We start from the raw sequence: 14,412 nt of genomic DNA on the forward strand, positions 1-14,412 counted from the left end.
TGTTTGTCTAGCGGGATAGGAAAACATATCCAACCCCTCATCTAGTATATCAGTGTACCACACAGCTGCCTGACTGATCTTATGTGTTCTCTCTGCTCGTTCACAAGAATAGATGCTCCATGAGAGAAGAGGGTCTTACATGCTCTGATTACTGGCTGCATCTGGGACCTTCACCTTTCCAGCTGAAATTACTGGCTGGTCCATAGTTGGTGCCTAGTGATATTTGCCAGATAACCCCTCGCGAAAGATGTGGGCAATTAAAACTGCTCCTTGTCGTTCGCTCTGCTTCTGCTTCAGCACATATGGGGATGAGAAGACGAAGAAGGCAGTGGCTGAAGTCATCCTGCGACCATTCACCCCCATGCACAGCTGCATCATTTCGCCCTCGCTGCCCGAGGCCCACATGTAAGTAGTCCCACCTCGGGCTTGTTTGCTTCACTGTTTTATCATTCACAGCCAAGGTCAAATGAGTCAACCAGCTAACGGTCATTGGGAGCTATTCCTTTGTCCTCTTGAAAGGGACAGGGAGCCTGGGGCCAGCAACACTATGTGGCGTATAAAAATAACGGAAAGCAGACATGGTGTCTCAGAGCTAAATGGCAATCCAGCTGGGACCGAGTCATTCCATTCCTTACCAAGCCAGACGCTCTAATGTCAAATAGTTTGCAAAGCCTGATAAAATCTATCTGCAACGCACGCCTGGCGGATGTCTCACCCGAGCCTCTAGGGACATGTTTTCCCCAAGACTCAGGTAGTTATTTCCCAGAGAAGTCCCCGCTGCCATCTGAGCCAACCCCAGGTACAAACTCATCATTGCATGGTGTAACAGGGGCTCAGCAACCCTCCAGGGAATACTCAGGCTTTCCAAAACCTTGACATCTCATTCCCTCCTATTTATTCCAGAGAATTCTCAGCCCAGCTTTTCCTTTCTCACTAGTTAGCCCTTTTCAACTGGGAGATTTCAGGGACAGAGTTTAAGGCAAGACTGCTCAACCTCAGCACTATTGACATTCAAGGACAAATAATTCTTTGTTGAGAAAGACTGTCCTGTGCGCTGTAGGGTGTAGGATACTGGGCAGCATCCATGGCCCCCACCCACAAGATGCTAGTAGCCAACCCCCTCCCCAGCTCTGACAACCGGAATGTCCCCAGGCGTTGCCAAATCCCCCTGGGGGCACAATCACACACACAGCACCCCCAGCCCCCTCCTGTAAGAACCACAGCTTTAGGGCAGTGGGCATGGGGCAGTGGACTCTAGACTTCTCTTTCTGCTCATTTGTCAGGTCCCAAAGGCATGATGCACAGTAAAAATGACACTACCGACTGCTCTGGTGGGCCCTGTTCCACTCGGTCCTCTCAGCAGCACTTTTGTACAGGTATCTTATTAGCCTGTCTCTGCAGATGAGAGAACAGAAGCTCAGAGAGGTATAGTAGCCTGCTCAAGGTCACAGAGTTCAGCATGTCACTGCACTGGGGTGTTAAGCCAAGTGTGTCTAACTTCAGAGCCTGATCTCTCACCACCACACACTACACAGAAGGTATATCCCAAGGTTTTACCTTTGAGGAGCTCATGATGTATTTGGACTACCAGGTCTCATGTACTTAAAGAGTAAAGTAATGGACTGAAATCCTAGGACAAAGTGGCAAGTCATTAATAAGAGCACTTATTTGTGGGTGGATAATGCCACCATTACCAACACTGCTGACAACATCATCACCATCAGCAGCAGCAGCACCATTGACCGTATCACCATCCTCCTCATCAGCATCGTTATCGCCATCAACACCTTGTATTTGGACACATTCCTCTCCCTTACTAGTATTTCCACTTTTCATGAGCCCCACCCCCCACTTTTCTCCTATCTCCCTTTGATGGATATTATGACTGGTTTCATCACAGACTTATTCGTTTAGGGACATTCGAACTGGCTGCCTCAATTGGATGTTCTTAAAACATCTCTTTACAAAAGTAAGTTTTGCAGTTTCTCATAATGACCCTTGGAAACACTTACACTTCCATATGTCTCTCCATGGACAAGGCTTCTGAACCCAAATGGTGTAAATCAGTGGTTCGTAGGCTTTTACTTGGATCTGAATCATTTGGGGATCAGGACTTGGGTGAGGGGAATGGCAAGGTAAGGAAATGCCTGGAAAAACACATATTCCTAGGTCCCAAAACGCATTTCCTTTGATCTGAGCAAATAGAGGTTTACATCAGTTGCAGAAGTGACTGGAGTTTTTTGCTCATCTTCCTTCAGTGCTAGATGGGGAAACTGAAGCCCAGAGAGAAGGCAGAACCTGCCAAAATTCTCACAACATTCTCACAAAATTCTGCTGACTTTAAAATCAGACCTTTGTGTCTAGTTTGTTGGACGATGAGGATGGTAGTGGTGACCATCACAGTGGTGGCTGTTATTTGTTATGGCCTAGAACAGGGATCAGCACCCTCTTTCCTAGAGGAAAAAGGGACAGGCAGTCAATATTTCAGGCTTTGCAGACCAGATAATTTCTCTGGCACCTGCAGACAGGTATCTGTGGGGGATTGGTTCCAGGACCTTCTGCAGATGCCAAAATCTGTGATGCTCATGTCTTTTATGAATATAAATGGGAGTAGTATAGTCAGCCCTCTGTATCCACAGATGCAGAGGGTCGGCTGTACTTTGTCGTTGCAGCGTGAAAGTTACAGTGAATGGTTAATGTGGCCGTGTTCCAATAAAGTTTTATCTGCAAACACAGGCACACACTCCTGCAGTAGACTGAAGGCTGACCCTTCTCTTCCTTGGCTATTAAAAGGCTCTGGCTGCATTTGAAGACTGTAACAGTAATATGTTGCTGTATGACAGAGCATCTCAAAGTAGAGTAGCTTGAAAGAGCAACTGTTTATTGTTTAAAGTCTGCAGGTCAGCTGGGTGGGTCTGCTTGTCCGGATCAGTTCCGCTGGTCCAGGCTGGGCTTGCATGTGTGTGGGAAGCTGGCGGCAGGCCCATCCAGGGCAGCCTCACACCCAGGTCTGTTGGTTGGTTGGTGGCTAGGCTGACAGGAGGGACCATCTCTGTCATCACGCAGCATGCTAGCTGGACTTGTTCCATGGCTCTCAGGAAGGGCTCCAAGGACGAGAGCCTGAGCACTCAAAGCCTGTTAAGGCTTAGGCTCAGAATGGACCCAAGGACCTTTCCACTGTGTCCGACTGGCCAAACAAGACATCAGGCACACCCAGATACAAGGGATCGAGGAAAATGAAGATTCCACCTCCTGATGTGAGAGATGCCAGATCACACTGTAAAGTACATGGATGCAGGGAGGGGTGGAGAATCCAGGCAGTTTTATCATCATTCTACCACAAAGCATTGAGCAGAGCCTGCTGGGTCAGTTCTCAAATTCCAAGTCTTCACAGCAGCCGAGGTGGATTTCAGTCCCAATAGGAGTGATCCCAGAACTGGCTGAAAATTCTAAAATGACTATATGGGGATCAGTTCAGTGATGCCAAGGAAGACTGGATACTTTATCTTAAAAAAAAAAAAAAGAGAGAGAGGTGAGATGCTGTCTGCAGGAAAGAGGACAGCCCGTCCTTTCCTCGCAGAGCTGACTGGACTGTCCTTACAGCCCTTCCTAAGCGACTGCCTGCAGCCACTCTCCTGGTTTGCCCTCGGCAGTCAGCGTGGGGTACCTTATATGCATTTTCTGATTTCTCTTAGTAAAAGGACAAAACGTTGTTTTCTTCTCAGGGATGTAGATGCCCGCTTGTATTCTGGTTGGTGTGGCCATTTCAATAGAGTGGGCTGCTTATTCAGGTACACGGACCCCTGGGAGCTCTCCCAGAGTTCTGACCACTAGGATTTTAGAAGCAGGCTTTGTGCACCCTGGTTAGTGTTTCCATCTATTATGCCCCACATTTAAGAAAATAAATGCTTTCTCTTTTAATTTGATACCATTCAAGATATTGTGCTTTGACCTGACAGACAATCACTATGAAAAAGGAACAGTTTCTATCAAGCATGTTTCTGGGGACTCTTTCTTTCTGTCTCTCTGTTTTGCTGCATGTGAGATGAGAGATCATTGGGTTTGAGACACTTCATTTTTTCAGTAAGACCTGATTTTTTTTTAGAGCAGTTTCCGGTTTAGAGTAAAATTGAGTGGAAAGTGTAGAGATTTCCCACTTTCCTCCTCCCTCTGCCCAGCCTCCCCAGTGTGTCCATCCCCCGCCAGAGTGGGCTGTTTGATAGAACTGATGAACCGACAGTGACACCTCACAATCACCCACAGCCCCTGGTTTACATTAGGGTTTGCTCTTGGTGGTATACATTCTGTGGGTTTAGACAAATGTATAAGGACGTGTATCCATCTATTCATGTATTATTCAGAGTAGTTTCGCTGCCCTAAAAATCCTCTGTTTACTCTGCCTGTCCTTCCCTCTCCCCACCCCCAGCCCCTGGCAACCACTGATCCTCTTACTTTGCCCATAGTTTTGTGCTTTCCAGAACGTCACATTGTTGGAACCATGCAGTGTGTAGCCTTTTCAGATTGGCTTCTTTCACTTAGTGATACGCTTTTGAGATTTCTCCTTGGCTTTTCATGGCTTAATAGCCCATTTCTTTTTAACACTGAATAACAGTCCATTGTCTGGATGTACCACAGTTTATTTATCCATATGTCTCTAAAGGTTACTTCCAATTTTGAGCAATTATGAACAAAACTGCTGTAAACATTTGTGCATGCATTTTTTAAGGCACTTTTTATAAATGGAAAAAAAGGTCCAGACCCATTGGGTGAAATCCTGTTCTGCTGAAAAGGGAGGGAGGCTCTGTCCTGTAACAAGAGACATCCAATTTGTGTTGATGGTTAGAACACAGATTCAGTAACCAAGCTATCGGGGCTCAGGTTCCACCTTTGCCATTTGCTTCCTTTTTGACCTTGGGTAATTTCCATGACCTCAGTTTCTTCTTCTGAAAAATGGGGATACTGATAGTACCTTCCTCGAAGTGTTGTTACAAGAATGACTTTAATTAGTGGATGTAGAGCAGTTAAAACAGTGTCTGGCACAGAGTAAGTGCTCTCTGGGACATGTTTACTATTATTGTCATTTTTCTGTTGTTGCCACTCTCCTTTGCTACCTCTGTGGTTGTACACATAAGAATTGTGCCCAGATTTTCAGCTCCAGAAAATGTCAGATCCAAACCAGTTTATTCCCACCATATCCCATTTAGTAACCAGAAATGTATTGAGCCTACTCTGTGCCTGTGGTAGACAGTACTCTGAAGCTCGCTGGTTGTGGGCTGGGGAGACAAGTAACAGGCAGTTATGAGGCAGCAGGGACACAATGTGTACGGACAAAGGGACACATTGCAAGGGTAGGGAGGCTTCAGAACCTCCTCAGAGAGAGGAGGCTAGAGAAATCAAGGAAGGCTTCCTGCTGGAGGTGACATCTGAGCTGAGACCCAGTCACTGAGAGGCAGAGGAGGAGGAAAGGGAGTGTGCATCAGGAGCACAGAACAGTGCTGACGCCTCACCTCACCTTCACTGGAATGATTACCACCATCATACAGATGAGAAAACTGAGACTCAGGAAAATTAAGTACTTTGGCCAAGACCACATAGCTAGTAGATGGCACAGCTAGGGTTTCAACACAGTGCAGAGAGAGTACAGCAAGCTTGTGCTACTGAGCAGAACTGCACCAGGCTGCAGATGGCGGCACAGTGTGGGCAGGGAGACTCGAGGCTGAGCAGGGGGACAGTCTCTCCCATGTGAAGGGGTGTTGGTTTGCCAGGGCCATCATAACAAAACACCACAGACCAGGTGGCCCAAACATTCCCAAACAGAAATGTATTCTTTCACAGTTCTGGAGGCTGGAAGCTCAAGACCAAGGTGCCCACACATTGGTTTCTCCTGAGTCCTTTCTCCTTGGCCTCACATCGTCTTTCCTCTGTGAGCATGCGCTCTAGTATTTGTGTGTCACACCTCCTCTTCTCATAAGGACACCAGTCAGATTGGATTAGGACCCACCTTAATAGCCTCATTTTAACTTCATCACCTCTTTAAAGGTACAGTCACAGTCGAAGATGCTAGAGATTAGGACTTCAGCCTGTGAATGGAGGCGGACATCATGCATTTAGATGGTTTAGGGAGTTTGAAGATTTTAAGCAAGGGAAGGAAAGGGCCAGCTTTGTGCCTGTTCCTGCCCTTTGCAGAAATGAATCGGAGGCTCACCTGCCCCTTGTCCCCCTGTGATGCAACAAAAAGGGGGGGTCTGCACAGGGTCAGGCACATGGCACAGCCACTGCTACTGGTGGCGCCCAGAGCTGCCAACATGCACTTACCCTGTGGGGATCAAGATGGTATAGGGAGGCAGAGAAAGGGGAGGAGGACTGTGGACTTGCAGTTTCTTTAAAGCAGAAGGGAAACAAAGGGAGGAAGGGGCTTAGCAGAAAAAGAGAGAGAGAGCGAGCTGCTGACTCTAGTTTTCCCAATACCTGGTGGACACGTCCACCCCAGAACATGGGGGCTGTGAGTGGGGTGCCTGGAAGCAGCTCGCCTGCAAGCTGAGTGACTCTCTGGGATACCCCTGGGCCAGCTCACACTTGAGCCCCAGGGCTCAGGTTCCACCTCGGGAGCCAGGCCTTCCTGGAAGCTGGAGGGTGGATGCTTGCATGCCCCTCTGAGCACGAGGCAGGAACTCTGGGGAGCATCGATCAAGCCAGGAGCAGTTTCAGAGAAGAGCACTTACACAGGTTCTAATGGAGGCATCTGGCACATTAGTGTAAGAGGAGGAACCAGGCAAGGAGGGGCGGCTAGTTAGGATTCCCCCTCGTTTCCAGGAAGAATGCAGGCAGTGACTTAACCCTGTGCCAACCTTGCTCAGGGTGGCCACTGCACTGGGCCCAAACCAGCACCTTAAACAGAGCTCAGGTCCATAAAAGAACAGTCCCTGGGATTAAACAGATGTAGGTTCAAACCCTCACCAATCCTAGTGTGACCTCGGGTGGCTCACTTTGGTTCTCCAAGTCCCTTGTCTGCAGAAAGGATGGTGTAGAGGCGCCCTTTTATAGGGCTGTTGGTGGCGTTAAATAAGATATTCATCCCATCTCTGTCAGCAGCAAGCTGTGTGACCCAGAGCACACTGATTGCCCCTCACTAAGCCTCCGTTTCCTCTTCTCTAATATTCGTATATGATTTATACCCAGCAGGGTTTAGGGAGAATTAAATACCGTGTTAGATGGCTAGGTAGCATCACCGACCCAATGGTCATGAATTTGAGCAAACTCTGGGAGATGGTGAAGGACAGGGAAGCCTGGCGTGCTGCAGTCCATGGGGTTGCAAGGAGTCGGACACGACTGAGCAGCTGAACAGCAACGACAAACCCTGTGTGTCAAGTGTCCTTCTCAGTGTCTGGCTCATCATAATACAAATTGCCCCCAGTCACAAAATATAGGGTAAACCTATTCTTAAACAGTGTCTTGGTTACACTTCCAAATAAGGTATTCAGTGTGGTTTTCCTCAACATCCAGCTACATCTGGGGGCAAAGGATTTATAAATTTAAAGCAGTGAGTCCAGTTGTTAATTGGAGTAGGGGGAAGGGAAGAAGTACGATAAATACACTAGTTTCCCTGTGTTGCCAGACGTTTCAGACACTGCTAGGATATTTATTGTATTTTTATCGGATGAATAGTTGGATGTCCATTTCCTTCAGTCCTCTTGTTTGCCTGAGTCAAGACCTCTGCCTTTAGGGCCCCTCCTTTGTCCCTTCCTGCTGTGCATGCCAACTCCCAGCAACTGGCGTGGGGTCATCTCATGTCTGATCACGGTTCTGCCACCTGGCCCAGTGACCTGCACGAGCTCCCCACCTCTGAGCCTCAGATCCCTCACCTGTAAAAACAGGCCCAAAACATAGCTCAGGAGCCCATTGCAAAACTTTACTGCTGTGCACAGGAGATAGTGCCACACACCCAGAGCCTGGCGACAGCTCTCCAGCCAGGAGCCAGCACAAGTCCTGTCTCTGTCGCCACCGTTGTGAAGAATGTTGCTCTAACAGGATCCCCCTGGGCTCCTGCCCCCTGTCTTTGCAGCGAGCCCATCTTCCGCCAGCTCTGCGTCCTCCACTGGCTCCTGGAGGCTCTGACTATCGACCACAGCCACCATACCATGAAGCCTGTGATCACCTGCTGGAATCCCAAGTAGGTCTCAACCCTTCTACCTGGGTGATTGGCAGGGCAGAAGCTCCTGTGGGTTCCCCCGTCCTTCTCCTGTTTTATTTTTGGGGGGGGGGTGGTACCCCACTCCAGTACTCTTGCCTGGAAAATATGGGCGGAGGAGCCTGGTAGGCTGCAGTCCATGGGGTTGCAAAGATTTGGACATGACTGATCAACTTCACTTTCACTTTTCACTTTCATGCATTAGAGAAGGAAATGGCAACCCACTCCAGTGTTCTTGCCTGGAGAATCCCAGGGACAGCGGAGCCTGGTGGGCTGCCGTCTATGGGGTCACACAGAGTCGGACATGACTGAAGCGACTTAGCAGCAGCAGCAGTAGTAGGTTGCTTTAGGAGTTCTATCCTGTTGGGTCCAAACTGCAGCAGTGAGAACCCTCGTGTGGACACCCTCCCAGCATCTCTCCCCAATTCCACATGCAGTGACATGTGGGAAGCTCAAAATCAGTCAGCCAGGGCAAGAGTATTCACACCACAAAAACTGGCTGGCCAGCCATCCCAGCCCAACCCAGCATAGCTAGGTTCTTTCCGGCCCTCTTCCTGGATCCTGTCTCCCCGCACTGTTCAGCATCTGATCCTCTTCCTGTTTTCCTCCTGTCCCCTTCCCATCTATTCTTCCCATTCGCCATGTTTTTCCCCTTTCTCTGAAGGTTTTGTTTTCTCTCTCCCTCTTTTTTTTTTTAGTATATATTGAAAACTGTTTCTCCACTTGGACCCAAGGGAATATTCTGTGTTCAGGTCCCAGGAGCAGCTGCTTTGCTCAGGCAGATGCTCCAGCACCTGTTATCTAAGCCATGAGAAGTGTTAGATGCGTCTCCACCAGAGAGCAGGGCTCCTCAGCAGCCTTGAGGCCACTGTCGCGGGAACTGCGTGGCACATACAAGGCAGAGCGAGGAACAGGCAGGCGTGTAAGGTGTTGTTTCTTTAGGAGAGTCAAGTTGTCTGCAAGAACAGAACCAGAAGAGTTCTTGTAAGGATTAAGCAAGATAAAGTATGTAGAACATTCAGCATGATGTCTGAGGACACAGTGAGTGCTCATTAAATGATAGCTATTCAAGATCAAAATCCTGATTTTAAAGAGCAGTAAGGGATGTGACTTAGGGCGAGGGAAGAAATACACCTCTGAGCAGAATTTTACCAATAGCTGAGAGCTATATTCACTGGGGAAATGGAAAAACATACAAAGAGATGGAGAGGGAAGGGTGGAAAAGGTACATGAGTTCAACCCAAATCTGGTTGCAAAGATGGGCAATCTAGGGAATGACGCCATGAGGAAAATACCAAGTCTTCAATTCTCCTGCCTGAGATTTTCTGAGTTTCCACTATCAGGCAGCAAGCATCTCCTGTTACTGAAGTGCTTGAAACATAAACCCTGAGTCCTGACACCACCATGCATTTTCCAGAAGGAAACATCCATCCTCTGGGACCTGTAGTTCCCAGAGGTTCATTTCTATTAGAATTACTTGGTCTAGTCCCTGCCCCCTTGATTTTATAGAAAGAAAGTGGGGTGATTCAGTACCTCAAAGTGGGCTTTCTACAGGCAGCAACATTTTACTAACTGGCAGCAGGAGTGCTGCAAACATGATCTTTGTTCATCGCAGGAAGATCCCATATTTGGGTAGATGGGTGGATGGTCAGGAAAGTGGAGAGATGACAGATTTTAGGATGTCCTTCTGAGTTGTGTCTGAGTCTCTGCTTTATTTAGAAAGGAAAAAAAAAAATGATCTTCCCGATTTCATCATGTGGCAATAGTAACACATTATCATTTTCTAGTATCCTTATTAATTCTACTTCTAGCAAGAGTTTATTTCAATTGACAAGATGATCAGATCCAAACAGAGCAGAAACAAAGCCTTCAATAATGAATGTACTAATTACCCTCCTCTGAGATATGGAAGCTTCTGTTTAGGGAAAGTAAGACTTGTTTTATACATGAAGGCCCACAGATTTTTATTCAAACCTTTGGGGCCAGCTGCATTTCAAAATTGTGTGGTTTTTTTTTTTTTTTTTTCTTTTTCAGCATTTTAGAATGGAAATATGAGACAATATACCATATAGAGCATTTTACTCCCAGAGGGAACTAGGACAGCACCCTATTGTCAAACATATTTCTGCAGAAAAAAAATGAGTGTTTACACTAAATGGATACTCGAGGTAAACAAAGGTCATCAATAGTCTTCCATCAGTTCAGATCATGTTTTGCTGCCAAGTAAATTACGAGTTTTTGTTTTGTTTGTTTTCAAGACCCTTTGGATTTTGGAATTGAATAAAGGGTTGTGAACTCATATTGGTTTTATTCTTATTAGAGGCTCACTTTCCAAGGACTGACTAGAAACGAGTGGACCTTTACAGAGAAGCAGACAAGACCCGGTGTAAGCAAGCACTTCAAGCCTTAGTGACACCTCTTCTTAGTTCCACTCAGTGGGAAAGAACAGGGCAGACCCCAGGCCAAAGAGGGGAGTGAGAAATTACCGATTTACCTTTCAGGCAGAGGGAAGGAGCTGCTCCAACCGCCCTGAGCCTCCGTAGTCAGGTAATCAGTGCTCTGCCCTGCAGCTACATGGGCAGCGCAGTCAAGTATGTCTTATTGCCTCAGCTGTCCCAGAGACACCACTGGACCCACTCTTTTTTTTTCCTTTTTCCTTTTTTGACTGCATTGTGCAGCTAGAGCAGTGAAAACCTGGAATCTTGACCAGTATACCACCAAGCAATTCCTGGACCCACTCTTCTTTTTTTTTTTTTTTTTTTAAATTTATTAACTTATTTCATTTTTGGCCTTAGTGGCTCTTCATTGCTGCATGCAGGCTTTCTCTAGTTGTGGTGAACAGAGGCTACTCTTCAGTGCAGTGCATGGGCTTCTCACTGCAGTGGCTTCTCTTTTTGTAGAATATAGGCTCTAGGTACACAGCCTACAGTAGTTTGCGGCTCAAGGGCTCTAGAGCATGGGCTCAGTAGTTGTGGCTCATGGGCTTAGCTGCTCCATGGCACGTGGGATCTTCCCAGACCAGGGATCGAACCCATGTTCCTTGCCTTGCAAGGCGGATTCTTCACCACTGGAGGAAGCCCTGGACCCACTCTTAATTGGAAACTCCAAATAATTTTGACTTTCATTAAGAGAGTCCAGACACTCAAGGGCTGGGCTTCTAGGCCCAAAGAACCCACCACCTCCTTTAGAAAAAGATAGATGCCTTTCTACATGTAAAACATTTCAAATATGACACAGGTACCTAAATCTAGCCACTGTGTTATAAGGAAACTAGCTGTCATGGGAGTGCTTTCTATGTCAGGCACTGGTCAGGAGATGTGACCTCATTTGAGCCTCATTCTGACTTAAAAATAAGGAAACTGAAGCAAAGAGAATTTAAGTAACTTGCTATAAGTTACACAGCTAGTAAAAGTCAGGATTTGAACCCAGGTAGCCCTGAAAGTGAAGAGGAAATAAAGAGTCTCTTGATAAAGGTGAAAGAAGAGAGTGAAAAAACTGGCTTAAAACTCAACATTCAAAAAATTAAGATCATGGCATCTGGTCCCATCACTTCGTGGCAAATAGATGGGGAAACAATGAAAACCGTGACAGACTTTGTTTTCTTGAGTTCCAAAATCACTGCAGATGGTGACTGGAGCCATTAAATTAAAAGACACTTGCTCCTTGGAAGAAAAGCTATAACAAACCTAGACAGCATGTTAAAAAGCAGAGACTTTACTTTGCCTACTGCAAAGATCTATCTAGTCAAAGCTATAGTTTTTCCAGTGGTCATGTATGGATCTGAGAGTTGGACAATAAAGAAAGCTGAGAGCCAAAGAATTGATGCTTTTGAACTGTGGTGTTGGAGAAGACTCTTAAGAGTCCCTTGGACTGCAAAGAGATCCAACCAGTGCATCCTAAAGGAAATCAATCCTAAATATACATTAGGAGGACTGATGCTGAAGCTCCAATACTTAGGCCACCTGATGTGAAGAGCTGACTCATTAGGAAAGACCCTGATGCTTGGAAAGATTGAAGGCAGGAGGACAAGGGGACAACAGAGGATGAGATGGTTAGATGGTATCACTGACTCAATGGACATAAGTTTGAGCAAGCTCCACGAGGTGGTGAAGGACAGGGAAGCCTGGTGTGCTGCTGTCCATGGGGTCACAAAGAGTTGGACACAACTGAGTGACTAAAGAACAACAACAAAGCCCAGATGCAAAGCATCTGCACTTAACCACTAAATGATTGTTTCCTCTGTTTCTAGCTAAAGCCCAAAAATCTTCAATTAATTTAGGAAATAATCCAATATCAAAAAAATAAAAAAGGTAACTTATTATGAAGTATTATTTGCCAGGATATAAAAAGGGACCATAACTTACTAAGATCATATGACATGTAAATATATAATTTCCTTTAGAAAAAAAAGATAGTCTACATTTATTGTTCTGCAACTAAATTTTTGTTGTTTACCTTAATACACGGGGATTATCTCTCCATGTCAAATCTTCTTTTAATAACTTTGGGGTTTATCAACATACTTAACCAATTCTCTCAAGATCTTGAATGTTTGCCAGATTGTCACTTAAAAAAAAAATGCAGCATTGTTCTGAACAACACACATAATAGTAATTATTAAACTAAGTTTTTTCCCCTTATCATGCATCCCCACCACCCCCACCCCGGAAAGCCTCATTTTCCTCAAACCTACTTTTTTTAGGCACTCCTGGGGATACACCCGTGGGAAAAACAGACACTGTCCCTGCCCTCTGGAGCGTCTATTCCAAGGGAGGTGGTGCGGAGCAGCAGATAATAAACACATAATAATCAAGATGCTTTGAGATAGCAGTGGGCGTCATGAAGAAATTGACAGGGTGAGGTGATAGTGACAGGGTAGTGGGGTGACTTTTAAGTTGAGTCGTCAGGGGAGGACTCACACAGAAGGTGACGTCTGAGTGAAGTCTCTGATTTCCCCTGCACTGATCTTCCTACTCCTGTACTCAAGCAGACATCTCTACGGGAGTGGGAGAACGTGGCTGGGTGGCCAGAGAGCCTATTACTCCGGAGCTGGGGCAGACACCCTGGCCAGGGAAAACACGGGAGCTTTGACCTCCAGCCTCTCTCTGCTACAAAGTAAGCGGGTACCTCCGTCCTCCATCTCAGCGTGGACTTGTGAACATGTCCTAAACCCGCCAGCAGACCCTCTACCCTCAGAAGCAAATGTGGATTCAGAAAGAGCCAATGAAGCATTTGAGAAAATTACCCAGATTGCACTGTGGTTAGATGTCTTTAAGTGGCAGCCAGAGTTAGAAGAGATGCAACAGTGCTCAAAGACCTCTTCCCTTGGTTTCTAGCTGATAGAATCCCCTGGAAAGCTTTAGCAGGGAGAGACTGTGGTCTGAAGATCACAGTGGCTTCTCCCCCACGGATGTGCCTGAGTGCCTCCAACCCACCACCAGCACCTCCTCCATACCACACTGAGATGTGTGTCAAAAAAAGCACATGTAGTTCATAGTTCAGCTGTATTCAGTTCTCCATACAAGGCATCCTGCCAAGCTCCTAACAAGCCCATTGCTTTGCATCTTCACTCTAATCATCCTCTGACTCAGCTACTATTTCCCCATTTGACAATTGAGGACACTGAGGCTCAGAGAGGGTCAATATTACAGAAAAATTGCACATCTCATAAGTAGCAGGGCAGGCAGAGGACTCAGACAGCTGGTCCACCAGATTCTTAAGCCCACAGTTAACTACCTGGGTATACCCCTTTTCCTGGTTCTGATGCTCAGAGAGACTGGCCTGAGATCACACAGACAATAAATCAGAACTATCAATTAGGTCAGGTAAATTAAGCTGCCAGGACGATCAACCCCCCAATTTCAGCCACTTAGCACAGCTCAAGCTCACATCTCGCTCACCCTGTACATGTAATCCACATGGGACTCTGCTCACCTCAGTCACCTGGGGGTCCAGGCTGATAGCAATTCCATCTCAGCAGAAGCTTCCCCATCAGCATAGCAGAAAAGGGAGTCTGACTTGAGCACTGGCCCTTAAAGCATCCTCCCTACAAACTACAGGTCACTTGCACTCATGTTTTATTGTTTTGTTTTGTTTTGTTTTTTTAAACAAAGCAAGTGACAGAGCTATACCCAACTTCAGAGAGCCAGGAAAACCTGGGACCCCAGTGGGTGAAGGGCTCTGTGCCTCCAGGCCTTGGGAAGGAACACCAGCCTGCCTGCCCT

The 14,412-nt window shown here is 46.6% G+C and overlaps 1 protein-coding gene across 8 annotated transcripts in view; it reads left to right on the plus strand.

Annotated features, from left to right (window-relative positions):
• CCDC60 (coiled-coil domain containing 60) overlaps positions 1-14,412 on the plus strand; it is a 281,662-nt gene that overhangs the window by 239,854 nt on the left and 27,396 nt on the right. For all 8 annotated transcript variants that reach the window (XM_044930161.2, XM_044930162.2, XM_044930163.2 and 5 more), the window contains 2 exons: positions 298-405; positions 8,063-8,170. In XM_044930161.2, the coding sequence (XP_044786096.1) occupies positions 298-405; positions 8,063-8,170 (216 nt within the window). The remainder of the gene's footprint in view (positions 1-297; positions 406-8,062; positions 8,171-14,412) is intronic.

The sequence above is a fragment of the Bubalus bubalis genome, chromosome 17, assembly GCF_019923935.1.
Source record: "Bubalus bubalis isolate 160015118507 breed Murrah chromosome 17, NDDB_SH_1, whole genome shotgun sequence".
NCBI lineage: Eukaryota > Metazoa > Chordata > Mammalia > Artiodactyla > Bovidae > Bubalus > Bubalus bubalis.